Genomic DNA, 17,189 nt, shown 5'->3' with positions numbered 1-17,189 from the left:
GTAGGTGACCTGTCAACAAAATCCAGCCTTTTCCTAACTGGTTAATGAAGCAGTGTTTAAACTGAGCAGAGGAAACTACCTCATAGCACATGCCAAAACAGCTACACTGGTAAACTATAAAACCAACTTCAGTTCAACATTCTGAGTAGTAACCAGCACACGTGTAATAATTCTTCAAGTGTTCTTCATGAATCCCAGCATTTTAAATTGCACTTGTTACAATTCTGCCAAGCTACAAAAGCCAAAGTGCAAGTAGGTATTTACTCTCCCTTCCCATAGGAAGGCTGGATCAACAATATTTGCTTTTCATAATATCCTGGGTACTCATTTCTGTCTAGAGTGCAAATCCCTGTTCTGAAGCCTAAGTGTGCTAGTGAGGAAAAAAGGTGAATGGGATGATGCTGAATGGTGTAAAACGAGCACAGTTTTTTGTGTTCAGCAAATTGAAACAGTTCAAACACTCAAAAAAACCAAATGTCAGCCACAAAAGCATTCCACAATGACTAGCTGATCAACTTAAAGTTAGATGAATCCCAGTTCCAAACAACTAAGCCCTGAGCGCTCACTGACAACATCAGGTTTTTGCAGTAAGTCAGTTCCGAGTGGTCAGAGGTAAACTTCACAGCAAACTAATGCTCTTGGGTCCCAATCCTGCATTTAGAGAACTTGTTGCAGGATCAAGGCCTTACCTAGATCTTTCCAACTGTGGTCCCTTTTCCCTGACACATTTGATGGTATTATTAAAACCAAATGCAAAGCAGCCAGCAGCGTGCACACTGCCAGATGTCACAAAGGCTGTTAACTGTCCTACTAAAAGGAACCTTGAATTTTAAGCACATGTGAACTCTAGTCTTGGCACATTATTTGTAAAAGTGCTTTTAATATTTAAGCCTCAATATGTAAATAGTTAGTGATTTAGGAACTCCTTACTGTAACTTCTAATTTCAGCTGCACATCAGCATAGTTTAATATAAAACACTTAGAGCTGTATCTTTTGATGTATTAGATTCCATTCTGGGAGTACATTTAGACTAACACCTCTCAAACTGGGGTCTGCAGGGCCCACTAACTCCTCCCCCTCCCTGTCAGTGCCTCCTACACAACCAGGAGGCACTGAGAGGGAGGGGGAGGAATGTGGACAGGGTATGCTTAGGGTAGGGGGTGGGAAGAGGAGGGGCAGGGGCCGAGTGGGAGCAGGAAGAAGTGAGGCCTTGGAAGAAGGGGTGGAGTGGGGGCAGGGCCTGGGGCTCAGCAAGGGCTTTGGGGGTCTGCAAAACTTTTTAAATTAAATTGAGAGTCCTCTGGTTGCTAACATTTGAGAACCCCTGATTTAGACAATGTAACCACCCACTTACTGAACAATTTGGGAGTCTCCAAAATAGACTAAAAAAGAAACTTTAAGAACTTCAAAATCTGCTTTAAGCAGCCCAGTAAAGATATTCCTTAGTCAGCTCCAGTTCCTCTCATAGGATCTAACCCAGCAAGCCTTTTGCACACAAACCTCCCATTTATGTAAACAGCTCTTCTTTCTGCATTAGAAGGGAAGGATTCAATCGTAAAAGAATACTCAGCTAAAATACTGGATTGAAAAGGATTTATTCTGAAATGGCTGGCTTCTCTTCAGGTGGTGGCAGTTTTCAAAGTTCTCTCTAATTCAAACAGCCAGCATCATAAACTACTATGGTGTTTAATAAGTTCCTGCAAAATCCTAACACATACGGGATAGGTAAACTTACTGTAAGTGAGAACCAAGACACAGGAAATTATGTTCACCATCCATAATAAATTCTTCATGATGGAAGGCCATCAACTTAAAGTACTGACATTTTAAATACATAATACTAAGATATAGGGGGCAAAAAGAAAATGGGTTTGGTTATTTGCAGAAGATAACTCTCAATCTAGAGATCACAAAGAGGTCACCAGGGTTATGACCCTTCCTCCCAACCTTTATGCCTAGAGGGGAAAGGGAGTCCCAAAAAATTGCTAAATTGGGTAACAATATAAAAGATATTGATAACCTTTGGATTAACTCACACCAAGTGCAAATCAGTGCCAGCCACACAGGACCAAATAGGCTGGGACTAAGGGGAGACTGACTGAGCCTCTCTTATGTGGGACTAAAATATGCCCCTATGCATATGGTCCAGGCAAAGACAACCTTAGCCTGGACCATTATCATGGTGCAGAAGAACCAGCTCTACTACTCGTGCAGACAGACCCCGCATCAGTGGTATTTCAAGGGCAATGGGGAGTTTGAGCACTGGCCTGTTAAACCTACAGTTGTGAGTTCAATCCTTGAGGGGGTCATTGAGGGATCTGAGACAAAAATCTGTCTGGGGATTGGTCCTGCTTTGAGCAGGGGGTTGGACTAGATGACCTTCTCAGGTCCCTTCCAACCCTGATATTCTATGATGCTATGATTCTAAGGAGCTTCACAGAGCAACGTAAAGTTCTGAGACAACATAAAGCCTTTTAATTAACTATGAAAATAGACAAAAAAGCACTATTTAAATAATTGTCTTATGCAATACAAAGTCAGCTTCTAGGGAAAATTAAGTGCAATTTGACTGGAAGTCTAAATGTGATCCTTTTTAAGGTGTTAATCTGTGTGTCCCTTACAGCACAACATGTTTTATAAAGCACTAAAACATAGAAGCTGCATACTGAACAGTATCTTTGATGGATTTTGGATTAGGCCCCTAGGAGGTTTCAGGTTGTTTAAAACAGTACTACTATCAGTTCACCTTTGGACGGTTCTAAATCTTCTAGGAGAGGATGGTGTAGTGACTTTAGCATTCGGCACTAGGTGCATATAAGTAGCATATATAAGCAGTTCTGCCAAAGTTAAACACAGGGAGGCAAACTGATGGACAGGAAGGCATGCAAATCATATTCTCAGGACCTACGCCAATGTGGTCTTCCATCTGACCACATTTTTTTTTAAGTGGCATTTTTTATTGGATGCGAGAGGAAGCAGCATAGGAAAAATATCTAATGTTGTTATATAGCCCAGTAAATGTACCTTGAGCGAAACACGGTGCAAGCAAAAAACATAATCCATTATGGACTACTGTTCCTATAACCCCTGCACATTAAGGGCATGTATTCACTAAAGGCTAAATCAGCAGTGCTGCAACAGAAGCAGCAGCATCGACTTAGCAGGTCTGGTGAAGATGCCGCAAGTTGATGGGGGAGGCACTCTCCCATCAACGCAGACATCGTTGTAAATAGATCTAAGCTACGCCCAATTAAATTACACAATTTATGTAGCTTAACTAGCGTAACTTGGATCAACTTACCTTGTTAGTGTAGACAAGGCCTTAGCGTCAGCAGAGATTTTTTCAGAGATATTTTTAAAGTTTAAGTCTACAAATATATTCTGTTAATCATTAAAAACTATCAGTTCTAATTCTTCAAGGCATAAGATTACTGTCAGAAAGAAACCCTCCCCCACTTAAAGAACTGCACAATTAAATACATTATGGGGTAATTTTTTCTCCACAGTTTCCATTGTAAGGCATCCACCTTACCATCCATCCATCTATGCCCAGATACTAGTAGAAGCACTACCTGTATGCCCTGGATATTCCTAGGGAACCTTTAGGAACCACTAGAGACTACTTTTTTGCATGGACTCCTGGTTCAAATTGAGTGTACCAGAATATAGTCTTCAAATGATATATCAAGTCTCTCCAGATCAGTTTTTTAAAAGTAAAAATATTAAGGTATTTTTATGCACAAGACTCCAGTTTAAAAAGCACAAGTTAAGTAATTTACAGAGCATTTATGAAGATGTCAAGTATATGTCTGAACTGGAAACCCATAGACATAACATGGAACATGCAAAGGTGGTGATAAGAACAATCTGAACGTGTCTAATCATGCTGTTTACCCTTTAGGAAATGGCAAAGACAGCTAGGTTATATTCATCTGGAACATCTTGGTACAGCTGTCACTAGATTGCTTGGAAAGTTTTATTCATAGAGCATGGCACTCAGGAGTTTGTCAATGGTACTCATTATATAGACATGGAACTTATAAATGGCACTAAATACTAGCAAATTTTAAATAGTACTGTATGTTTAATGTGATGTTATTAGGGCTAAAACAAATGAAACACCTAAAGGGTTAACATCACAAGTTTAGACAGAATGAAACAGCATTTCCCATGCAAGAGTGAGCAGGATATTCAAACCTGTATTGGTCCCTTCTACTGTGGAAAGCACAAGACAAAAAGTAGAGGGTACACTATCAGAACAGGCAAACAGTTACTTTAACCAATTTGATTTTCAAGCAACTGAAGAGATGCCCGGAGTACACATTCCCAATGAGCATTGTTACATAGCTTTTGTGTTTGATTGTTTTGTTTTTTTTTTAAACAAAGTACATTCTGTAGATTAAACGGGTATGTTTACTCCTGGCATTTACCCCACCCACATCTCAGCATCGTTTTAAATGAGCATTCCCTAAAAGAAAGGCTATAGGAAGACTAAAACCTTTTCTACGTCAAAGCTGCCCTGATCGATTCAATATGGTTTAGGTTCATATTTAGGTAGAAGATTTTAACTAAGCTCTTTCCCCAGTAAAAACAAAGTCATGCAACAGTGTTGAGGCTCTTACCCGTTGGAGGCTGCCCATATGAAGTTGCATATGCAGTTTGCCCATATGTTGCAGTTGTCTGAGCCTGTGTGTAGCTGACATCAGTGGGTTGTCCATAAGTTCCATAACTCTGTTGCCCATAGGCCTGCTCCAAAGAAAATATATACTTAATTTAAGCACTGAGATGAGTTTATTTCATTACATAGAGACATATAAACAGTCATTTTGGTGACACGGAGTAAAAAGGCAGCAGTGTGGAGCAATTTAAATCAATTTATTTTTGTTTTAATAACAGACCTAAATGACCATATATATTCGATCATAAGCCAGTTTGTTTATAAGCCAACCCCTTCCTGCCCCCCAAGATGGATAAGTAAAAATGGAAAAAATTTATAACCCGTTCATAAGCTGACCCTATAATTCAGGGGTCAGCAAACTTTGGCTCCCGGGCCATCAGGATAAGCCGCTGGTGGGCCGAGATGGTTTGTCTGCCTCAAGCGTCCACAGGCATGGAGGTAAACTTAAGTAAACAAAGTGTCCCAGCGCGCCAGCTGCTTACCCTGATAGGTCAGGACAACAACTAGTGGGGATTTTTTTTTTTTTTTGGCAGGGGGGAGAGAAGCTGGGAGTCAGGGGAGGAACCCCTGTGACCATCCCCCACATGACCCCACCCCTAGCCCCAGACCTCCACTCTCCCCCTCCCATCCCATCTTATCTGGGGAGGGCCAGAGGAGGATTCTCTGACCTGGCTGGAGCTGCTCCGGCTGCCCAGGTGGCCACAGCTTGCTCTGGGGGCAGGGCCAAGGAGCATGGCTGCAGCCTGCCAGTCTTGGAGCTGCAGCTACTTCCGAGGCTGGGGGCAGAGCAGCATGGCCAGAAGCAGACACACTCTGGCCCTGCCTCTTCCCTTCTGTCTCTGCTGGCTGTGCTGTCTCTCCTTGCTCTCTCTGTTGGGGGGGAGGGTTGGTATCCCACCTCTCCCTCTCTATACCCATTCATAAGCCTACCCCCTTCTCTGGTGCTTCCCTTTTTTATTAAAATAATTCGGCTTATGAACGAGTATATACAGTAGATTGAGGCTTTGTAAAGCTAATTTAAGATACCGTATCTTTAGATTATAAATTTATAATCAAGTAAATTATAAGTGCTGTTTCTAAATGTCACTACTGGTATCTACTAGAATTTTACAAACCCCACACCCAAACAAAATATTGAAAACTAAGCCCTTGATCCTGCAAACACAAATACATAACTTTATCCACATGCATAATCCCAGGCTTCCTACAGACTCTGACAGGTATACTCACATGTTTAAAGTTAATCATATGAATATATGTGCATGCAGCCTGAGGAGCTAAAACACACACTTTTTATTAAAACTTTTCTTGGTGGAATAAAATCTTTGACCCTTCAAAACAAAATTCCTTCAGCATTAACTGTGAAATGTTACTTAGGCTTTCAAAGCATTAACAAAATTGTTGTGAACATTTTCAAAAGTAGGAGCCTAAACCCATATCGAGGTACTTGAGGGCATGATTTTCAAAAGCACCTAAGGAGGCTTATTACACCAGTTGAGCTAGCCTACCTCCAGTGTCATCCTGGGAAACACACAAACTACAGAGTGATTAGCAGCACATGATATGTCTACACTGCAGCTGGGTCTGTGCCTCTGAGCCTGGGTAGCCAGACTCAGGCTAGCTCCACTTAAACTAGCATGCTAAAAATAGCAGTATGGACATTGCAGCATGGGTGACAACTCAGGCTGCTGCTAGCAACCCAAGCCCAAGCCTGGCTGACCTATGGGTCTGAGCTCAGGTAACTGACCATGCTGCAACAGACACACTGCTATTTTTAGCATGCTAGCTCAAGTGAGTCTGTCTACTTGGGCTGGGAGCTGTAGTGTAGATACCCACAGAGTGATTGTTCTAGTACAGTGATCAGATTAGCAGTTGAGTTGCTGTAACTGGAGCTGCTGCACCCCCACTGAATTACTAGCTGGAGCTTCAAATACTCTCCTTCACCTACGTACGCTTAAAGCACCACATTTCTCATGCTAGAGATTTGTGTGTGAACAAGATCTGCGTGTGGGTGAGGAGCAAAGCTCAAGTTATATCTCAAGCTAAAAATGCAGTGAAGACAAGCCTGATGTGACTTAGGACCATGTCTCATTGACTTCAAATTGCAAATCCTAAAGGAGGACAGCCTATTCACAGTGAAAGCATTTCAAGCTTTCTTGACTTGTGGAAAGCTCAGTAGATCAGAAGTTGAGGAAAGGCTGCAAGTGTAACAAGCACTATTTGCCTATAAATATGAGTTGTGTTGTTCTCACAGACAGAGTCTTAGTGAGCCCTTGGTCTTCTCTTTTTCAACATAGATGAACATTTTAAGTGTGAAACTTCTCAGAAAAAAAAAATCTACATAAAATCTTAAATTCTAACAATTAGAAAAACTAAAGAAAAGTACAAAACATTCACTATAGCAGGGGTCGGCAACCTTTCAGAAGCGGTGTGCCGCGTCTTCATTTATTCACTCTAATTTAAGGTTTCGCATGCCAGTAATACATTTTAACTTTTTTAGAAGGTCTCCTTCTACAAGTCTATAATATATAATTAAACTACTGTTGTATGTAAAATAAAGGTTTTAAAAATGTTTAAATAAAGGTTTTAAAAATGTTTAAGAAGTTTCATTTAAAATTAAATTAAAATGAAGAGCCCCCCGAACCGGCAGCCAGGACCCGGGCAGTATGAGTGCCACTGAAAATCAGCTTGCGTGCCATAGATTGCCTACTCCTGCACTATAGCATACTGGTGGCTTGACTAACGTGAATCTGTTATTATTTAGTTATTTGGGGGGAAAGGAGTTATCTGTTTGGATACTCTATCTCAGAATATTGGACGTCCAGAAGATTGGATGTTCCTCTAAGCTCTTAAGCATGATTCAGTCCTTCCATGTAAATATGTAAGCCACAGTCCAATATGATGGCTCAGTGTTGGAGGCTTTCCAGATGCATAGCGGCGTTAAGCTAGACTGTGTACTTGCCCCACTCTGTTTGGGATCATCTCCCTGCTACTGAAACTAGCTTTTGGCTCATCAACTGAGGGAATCTACTTGCACACAAGATCTGATGGAAAGCTGTTCAATCTTGCAAGACTCAGATCTAAAACCAAGACTCAGGAGGCCCTTATCCAACACCTTCTCTTTGCTAATGATGCAGCAGTGACAACGCACACAGAAGCACATCTTCAAAGCCTAATGGACAGTTTTTCCAAAGCCTGCCTGACTTCAGGCTTACTATAAGCCTAAAAAAGAGTAAATGTGCCAAGGAGTTGAGGAAGCAGCCTCCATTAAGATCAACAACTATGAACTTGAAGCGGTGAACGAGTTCACATACCTGGGGTCCACTCTCACAGTCAACCTTTCACTTGAAACAGAACTCAACATCCGGATCGGAAAAGCTGCCACAACAATGTCTAGACTGAACAAGAGGGTATGGCAAAACAACAAACTCACAGAACATGCAAAGATGTGTGTATTGTGTGTGTTATCAGCACATTTTTGTATGTAAGGGAGACACGGACCTTGTACTCCCTTCAGGAAAAGAGGCTGAACAGCTTTCATGTGTGTTGCCTTCATCAAATCTTTGGAATCTTCTGGAGGGACCGTCACCAACACTGAGGTGCTCAAACGGGCCAGCACAACCAGCATGCAAACTCTTCCCAAACAGATAGACACTTCTGTTGGCTTGGGCATGTATGTTGAATTAATGATGGGCACATCCCAAAGGGCACCCTCCACAGCGAATTGGCATTAGGAAAAAGACCCAAAGGACATCCAAAATTGCATTTCAAGGATGTGTGCAAGCGAGACCTCAAAGAAATGGACATGGATGTGGACAAACGGGAAGATCACACTCAAGACTGCAGCCTTTGGAAACAAGAGCTTAACAAAGGTCTCCAGAGTTGTGAGAGGAAGCAGTCCAGCTTAACAGAGGAGGAAAGAGCTTGCAGAAGGCAGAGCCCAAAGGGCTTAAACGTGACAGATGTGGCAGAGATTGTTTCTCTTGAGTGGGTCTCTTCAGCCACTCTCGTGGCTGACATAAAACCAACTGAGTAAATTCTTTACCTTTCAGGGGCGCATAACCATGGTTTCTTGAGACTGAAGGATGCCTATTACTCTACCTCAGGGATTCTCAAACTTCAGTGCACTTCAACCCCCTTCTGAGAACAAAAGTTACTACATGACCCCAGAAGGCCGAGCCCTGCCAAAGACAAAGCCCCACCACCCCGGGCAGGGGGACCAAGGCCATAGGGCTTCAGCCCCAGGTGAGGGGGCTTATAACCTCAGTCCCACCATCCAGGGCGGAAGCCCTTGTGCTTCGGCTTCAGCCCTGGGCAGTGGGGCTCAGGCTTTGGCTCCAGCAAGTCTAATCCCAGCCCTAGCAACCCTATTTAAATGGTGTCACAACCCACATTGGGGTCCCGACCCACAGTTTGAGAACTGCTATATCTAGTTCTAAAGTCATTTTTCATCAATACAATTATGTAAACAAAAATTAGTGTGTAGGTCACTGATTAAGGAGGCCCAATCACAAAGACTGTATTTCTCTGGCAACAGTTGGTACCTTACTGCTGCAGAGTAAGGCATGCAGCTCCCTGGAAAGTGAAGCTATCAAATGATGCTAGCAGAAACACAGAAACCTAAACTAGCGTTTTAGAAGGAAACGCAGTATTCCTTTAAAATGTATTTGATGTTTGTGTCTACATAATCTGGATCCTTAAGATTTTTTTTTAAACCCAAACATTTTAGTTTCCTTTTGATGGCCATCAGCCTGAAATCTACTCAATTTCAAGTGTTAACAATTGTTTCTGGTATAATATCTGTACCTAAAGTCTATTCTCTTCCCATTCCATCCAATGACTGCTGCAACTTTGCAAATTACACTTCCCTACTTCAACAGGTTTCTCTCTCCTGCACTGCTGAATTAAATATTCACAAACAGGGAAACTGTTAAATACACGCCAAGAATTATTTTCTCTCAATTCTCTCAGTTACAGCAGTAGGCTAAGAAATTCTTAACAGTAAGTGAACAGTTCCAGATTTTATGGTTGATGTCCCTTTAAGGAAGGCTTCTACACAATCTAAAATGTTATCAGAAAACTTTCCAACATATTTCACATTAAAGCTCAGTCTTTTTCTTTGGTTATTTAATGGCTGGTCAAGTCTGGCTTAGTTTATACTGGTAGACATGTGACTCAGTAGCTGTTATGAAAATGCCCCATGTTTTACCTGGGTTGTCTGTGCATATCCTTGAGCTGGCTGAGCTGCATAAGCACTGTAGCTATAAAAAGAATGTAATGAAATTTTAAAACGCAGATATACACTATTGAATTGTGTAATATATACTTTACACAAACATTTTCAATGTTCCCAAACTATTTTTGTTGTAGTTCTTGGTAACAGAATATAAAAGGTCTAATTTAAAGAAAACAGTAGAATCCATTTTTTATTTAGAAATCTACACACACACACAAGTTAAGAAATACAACACTATATACCTAATCTTCACTAAAGAGGAAGCTATTGTATGCCTTTTAAAAACACAAATGGAGACTATAATGTTACTTACCCTTGCTGGGCTGCAGCTTGGCTATAGGTACTATAGTCTGCAGGAAAGAAGTAAGAGAAAGAACGTTGACAAAGACAGCTAATAAAATTAATGGTATAAGAGTGTAGTTGCCAGAATCTCTTCCAGCTGCTTGGAAGAGGAGAAACCATTATAAACAACCAGAAACCAGTGTTTCAAAGGTGCTAAAAATAAACACATTTATTAGGCATTTTGGTTTGGAGGCAAAAACTTTCCCTTTGTTACCTGGTGCTTCCAGCTATCTTGGGTTACCCTATTTTAATTTGTCACCTTGGATGGCACCCAGCTACTGAAGCAGCAGGATTTTTTTTGTTTTTGTTTTTTAAAGAAACATTATGCCTGGCCCCTTTAAGACAAGGTCAGTTTCAGGAGGCTTTGCTCCAAACTATTTAAAATTGAAGAAGCTAAAATAAGGCCCTGCTCCTTGTATTTTGACTTTAAAAGGCCAAAAATGATTCACTGGTAGGTCGCTTAAAAGTTTGTGTCAAAATCCAAGATATTCAGTTGGCAATGAGTTTTTATATTCCCACCCACCACATCCCCTTGATCAAAGACAATGCTATATTTTAGATTATTATAGATCATAAATGCAAAGCTTCACTGAAAGTTATGAAGTGTTTTTAGTTGCCTTTCAGACATCAAGAACAAGTGGTAGCAGAAGTTCCTCAACAGGTCAAGGCCTTAGTCGCCAAACAAATTACTACTTTTGAATGCTTCCAGGGTAAGGGAAGTGTGATTAACAGAGTATGGAAAAATCGGACATTGTTCAAACTCTATCTATGCATTCTCTAAATTAGTGTTTCTCAACAACTGGTCCCTGAGATCTCCCAGACACAATCAGGAAGGCAGCAAGCTGGTCTCTGGTATCAAAAATGTTGAGAAACACTGCTACAACCGCTCAGACTAAGGCATCTAATTTAGCTGAAAGCAGTTTGGGACCAGATATTGCTACAATTTTCTTGCAAAAATTGAAGTAGTCCCAAATGGGAACAGATGTATATATTTTTATTTTGACAATACCTCGGGTTAGCTAGTATAGGCAAGAAAACTGAAGTAAAAAAACCTGAGGAGTCTGACTGCGGAATTCAAGGATCTGCTTTAATTCTTTCATTTATCGTTCTAGCTTCTTGTAGCTGAAATGTGTGCGGCACTGAATAAACAATGGTTCAATATAAAAACGTAGTATTTTTATTAAAAGCAGCAAAGAATCCTGTAGCACCTTACAGACTAACAGACGTATTGGAGCATGAGCTTTCGTGGGTGAATACCCACTTCATCAGATGCATGCAGGGGAAATTTCCAGAGGCAGGTATAACAATGCAGGCAAGAATCAGTCTAGAGATAACGAGGTTAGTTCAATCAGGGAGGATGAGGCCCTCTTCTAGCAGTTGAGGTGTGAATACCAAGGGAGGAGAAACTGCTTTTGTAGTTGACAAGCCATTCACAGTCTTTGTTTAATCCTGAGTTTATGGTGTCAAATTTGCAGATGAACTGAAGCTCAGCAGTTTCTCTTTGAAAAGAGTATTTTTATTGTATATCAGTGGCTCACATTTCTTAAAGAACCAAATGTGTTAAACTGCTCTTCTGAAAACTCCAAGCTCCTGAGATCCCTCACACAAATTAGACTATATTCTAGCATTGTTTTTTCTAAATATTTTTACATTCAACATTTTTTAAAATTTACAACTTGCTATGTCCAATTCTTTGACTCTGCCTTTTATAGATATTTAAAATGTATGCCCATTCCCAGCTCAGATGCATTATCATTTCAGTCTTTAAAACGTTCATTTAACAAAATAATTAAAGTTGACTTAAAATGAGCAATGCCATTTGTTTCTTTCACAACATTTTCTTTCATACCTTGTATTGCTTTCCTTCACCTCAGTGTTCATCATGCTACACCTCTACCTCGATATAACACGAATTCAGATATAACACAGTAAAGCAGTGCTGGGGCTGGGGGTGGGGGGGGCCTGCACACTCAGGTGGATCAAAGCAAGTTCAATATAATGCAGTAAGATTTTTTGGCTCCCAAGGACAGCGTTATATCGGGATAGAAGCGTGTTTACGTCTTAACTTCCTTCCTTTCCTTCCAGGTTTGCTTCACCTTATCTTATTCCTAACCAACTCTCCCTCCCCCTCCTTCCCCTTATTTTCTATATACAGTGTCTATCAACTCCCCCATCCATTCCTCTGTCCACCACGCACTCCCAAAATCTGTTCCGATCCCCATCCTCATCTTCCCAGTTTCAGTCCTCCTTTTGCAGCTGTTCTGCTTCATTGAACATACTCAACACTTTTGAGACTATTTCTTGCCGCTGGGGAGCATATGTACATATGGCCACCACTTATGTGCTGAAATGAGACAGGTGAGTCCCCAGCTCTGCTTCCTCTTGCTCAGGGGTTCTCAAACTGGGGGTTGGACCCCTCAAGGGGTCGCGAGGTTATTACATGGGGGGGTTGCAAGCTGTCAACCTCCACCTCAAACCCTGCTTGCCTTCAGCATTTATAATTGTGTTAAATATATTTAAAAGTGTGCGTAATTTATGAGGGGGTTGCACTCAGAGGCTTGCTGTGTGAAAGGGGTCACTAGTAAAACAGTTTGAGACCCATTGCTCTTGTTGCTCAGCGGAAGGACATTGGCAAGCAAATTACTACACCCACAACGAGCTGAGCTTCAGAAACAGCCCCAAATTTGAGAATCTTTACTATGCAATCTTCAGTTACTTGTAACACTTTTTTTCCCCCTCATCTCCCCTTTTATTTCCTTTAAACAACCTAAGACAGTGTTTTTACCACTAGGACTCTAATCAGTTTAATAAATACATTATGAAATCTGTCTTTAACTTCCCTTTTCTAATGTGCTTGAGTGGACTAGTGAACATTTTAAATAAGAAATATTTTGGTTAATTGTTAATAACAAGGGATCCCAGCTTTCCGTTATATAAAAAAAAATGTCCAAGTAAAAAATCCAGTGTTTTTTAGCCATATTATACAGTGGAACCCCGTTTGTCCGATCTAATTGGACTGGGGCCAGATCGGATAAGCAAAAATTCAGGTAATCTGGAACATGGACAAAGAGCTTCAGCCTCAGCCACCACGGTCTCCCACTGACAGCTCAAGCCCTGCTGCCTCGGCCTGAGGCTTTTTGCCCATTCTCCGGATTATTCAGATTTTTGCTTATCCAGTGTAGCCCCAGTCCCAATTAGATCAGATAAATGGGGTTCCACCATAGTTAATATACAATTGCATTTCTTCATAAAATGTAAAAAATAAAAATTTGCCATAAAAATGCAAATGCCACATTTTTCCATGGCAAATGGATTTCTGGGATCCCTGGTTATAACATTTCAAAAACTCATTTCAATGGGACTTGAATCTTCAGCCCTCTTCTGTTTCACGAGACTCGACAATGCAATGGTGCAGCACTAATACAGCAGCCCCTGAAGAAAACATCCTCCTTTAGGGAATGGCAAGACAGGCACATTTTTTTAAAACCATTTTGACAATTTCACTCTTACATGTTTTAGTCATTAGATCTTTAGGTTGATAAGCCCAAAGTTTGACCTATTTATAATTTTTTGCAACACTAATGTACAATTGCGTTTTCTTCCAAAGAAATGCTTCACTGGTTTCCTCCAAAGAAAAAAGTCATCTGTCAGAAACTAAGTGAAAAGCACCCATAAAAGAACTTAGTACGCATGGAGGAAAGTAAATCACTAAACACTAAATTTAAAAATAAAAAACATGAATCAAACTAACTTGTCAGTACTGCAAGTTTTCTAGCAGAGTGCACCAATTAAAAAAAGGTCAGGAACCCTTGATTTAAATCAATGTGGGGTGTTTTTGTCATGTTTTGCATTTGCACTTTAGTTAGTTTCTTGGTTGATTCCCATTGATTGGTAAATCACTAAAATATGTAGATTTGCAACTAACTTACACTACAAGTGGCACTTTTTTGCTAGCAAGGAGGATACATTACAGCTATACACATTTATTTAACCAATTATCTAGATTAATTTTTAATCAGATGATTGTTTCCTTATGATTTGTATCAAGTAGTATTTGAATGAAATTAAAATTAAATCAGAAGTGCACAAATCCAGCACTTGTTATTAAATAAAACTACCTTAAATGTGCTGGATAAATAAATAAATAAATCAAAACACGGTTTACATTTAAAACTGGTTAGTGAACTGCTTATTTGATTACCACATTCTTCAAAATTTTAGAACTAGAAGATTGCATCCTATTACATACTTTTTATTCAGATTAAACATGTACTGCTTAATATTTTTAGTTGAAATTATTTTAATAGATTATAATAAATTTAAGACAACATAGGTTGTCAATTTCAAAGATAATTTTAAATGTTTATTTAAAAAACTAAACCTGTACTTAATTTTTTTTTTTTTAAAAAGCAGCATGAATTTTTATCCATCCTGTTTTCTGGTGTTAAAGCTCTAGAAATCTGTTTAAATACCTTCACTGTACTGATTTCTAAAGATAAGCTGCAAGAATCACTGTGTTCAAATTAAAGGCATACTGCAGCAGATTTAGGCTTCTCTGATGTGTCCTTTCGTAAGACAAAGAGGACCCTTGGTGAGTAAAGAAATACTGTCCAAGTTTTGTATATGAACACTCTGGTGCTGCTCTGGTGCCAGAAAGGCTACCAAACAAACCACAATATAACAGGTCCTTAGTTACACCACAATTCCATTGTTTAGCATAGATGGACTCTTATCCGTACTCCCAAACAGTGAAAACACCTTTGTCTGTACTAGGCTCTATCACAGTCCCAGAAAAAGTTAATCTACTATCTATCCAATACAACTGAAACATAATGTAAACCGGTATATTCATCACAGGATTTCATGACATATCTGTTGGCCAAATATTAGTCTACTCATCTTTTCACTGCTATATAAACCACATCCACAATGAGGCTCAACAAACATTTACCAAAGACAATTTTTGCAGTTTAGCCTGCCTATGTGGACCAGATGTAAATGTTTAATCCACATTAAAAAAAATGTTTTAGAACAATATTAGCCCATAGCATATTTTAAAATAAACTTCAAGTACTGAGTCCTAATGTGGAGAGGGATTGTAATGGCCCTATCCATCTTATTTCCTGCTCTACTCCTATAGAAAACTTGAGTTTCAGTAGTTAAAGTTGTATTTCCTTAAGAAATCCTAGGCATTTTGCATTACACTATTACTGAATGTATTACATGACTAACAAGTAGAACAGAACTACAGTTCCTCCATTTTGATACACAATTTTCAATAGAGGCACTTTTGCTTTTACTCTAGCCAAATACTTAATCCTAGTTGTTCTGTGATCCCAGCAACAACACATGCTGATGAAAAGCTGCTGATGTGCTAACTCTATATTCAAATGTGTACTTTGCAAAAGATCTTTAGTCATGTAATTATATTAACAAAACTGTTATTCAGCCCCTCTTTTTGCTTACATGGAGATGTAAATACCTGTAGATATATACCCTAAAACTGAAGACGACTGTTTCTAGATCTTGGAATTTTAATGCTTTGGTGTAATCACTTACTCCTTGGTCTGAAAGATGGGCAAAGATCAGTCTCTCTCCAGGGCAATTAATCTGATGTTAAGCCAGAAAGAGAAAGCACTATATTAGCACTAACCATCAACCCCTAATTTAAGATAATTTTCATTATCTACTATCAAGTATGAATATATGCTTTAAGAACATCTATGCAGATGGGGCACTTGCCATCAAAAAATGAGAAGTGTACAGAATAATTAGTGATTTTAGAGGGGCAATAATGGGAGAACTGTTCTCCCACTCTTTCAGATCATCTCTTAAACCAGCAGCTGCTCTGACTCATGCAGAGCCAGCCATTCTATACTTCCACGTTTGCAAAGCAGTTAGCAATAGTTAGTGAAGCTGGATCCTAGAGAGGACAGTTGCCAAAACCGAGTGAGGAGCAGTAAATTTTGAACAATACACAAGAGGATATTAATGTAAAGGTTACTTAAGAATGCACTTTGACCATGACAACAATACAAGATGGGACTTGTAACGAATAATCTAATACCTTGTAAGTTTTGTACCAACAAAAGCACACTCTCATTCCTTAGCCAATTTTCTATATTTTAAAAGCAGAAAGAGTCCTGTGGCACCTTATAGACTAACAGACATTTTGGAGCATGAGCTTTCGTGGGTGAACACCCACTTCATCGGACACATGTAGTGGAAATTTAAATATTTAAAAAAATTTTTAAAGACATCCTTCAAAAATAATTTGCTAAAACTGCTTTGAAGTACTAGAGATGATGTGGTTTTTGCGTTGTGTTTTGGTGCAAAATGGGATATACAGATTAGGTAACAGATGTTGAAGTACACAAGCGTTCTCACTTTTGGCAATAAGCAGGCAGAGCACTTAAATCCGAAAGAGTTAAAAGAAAAGACAGCGCACGATGAGTAAAGATTTTCTAGGAACCTAATTGTCTAGTGAGCCCCAATCTTCATTACCACACCACAGTCCAAACCTTCAACGGTAAATGCCTTTTAACACAACATCCATCTCACAAGCCCAGCCTCAGCAGGACAGAGGTTTCGCTACATTTAGCACATTTCTACGGAACACTGAACTTCTCATCAGTTTTTAGGCTTATGAAAATGAGCCACTTCTCCTGCAGGAACTGCAGTGCCCATTCGCTGCGCTGTGACGAGGACAGCACAGCAGAGCCCTGGGAAGACAAGCCCCGCTTTCCAAAGGCGTTTAGATGCCACAGGCCTAAAGGTTTGTATCAATCTGGCCCCAAACCGGCGCGTGGCCGCACCCCGGAGCTCCCCGCGGGCTCGTCCCCAGGGGCGCGGCCAGGGCAGAGCTGGACAAGGGGATGCCGCGGCCCCACGCCCCGGCCCCCTGCTTCAGGCTCCGCCATTGGCCCCCCGCG

The 17,189-nt window shown here is 40.2% G+C and overlaps 1 protein-coding gene across 3 annotated transcripts in view; it reads right to left on the bottom strand.

Annotated features, from left to right (window-relative positions):
• Window positions 1-17,189, bottom strand: part of EWSR1 (EWS RNA binding protein 1) — a 39,353-nt gene that overhangs the window by 21,659 nt on the left and 505 nt on the right. For all 3 annotated transcript variants that reach the window (XR_012654730.1, XM_032764653.2, XM_032764655.2), the window contains exons 2-4: window positions 10,229-10,265; window positions 9,889-9,940; window positions 4,624-4,747 (exon numbers count right to left, since the gene is read on the bottom strand). Coding sequence is in view for 2 of the 3 variants with exons in the window: in XM_032764653.2 (XP_032620544.1) it covers window positions 4,624-4,747; window positions 9,889-9,940; window positions 10,229-10,265 (213 nt within the window). In the remaining variant the exon portion in view is untranslated. The remainder of the gene's footprint in view (window positions 1-4,623; window positions 4,748-9,888; window positions 9,941-10,228; window positions 10,266-17,189) is intronic.

This window comes from Chelonoidis abingdonii, chromosome 22, assembly GCF_003597395.2.
Source record: "Chelonoidis abingdonii isolate Lonesome George chromosome 22, CheloAbing_2.0, whole genome shotgun sequence".
NCBI classification, from domain to species: Eukaryota; Metazoa; Chordata; order Testudines; family Testudinidae; genus Chelonoidis; species Chelonoidis abingdonii.
The sequence above is the reverse complement of the archived record's forward strand: the minus strand, read 5'-3'. Positions and strand labels throughout refer to the sequence as shown.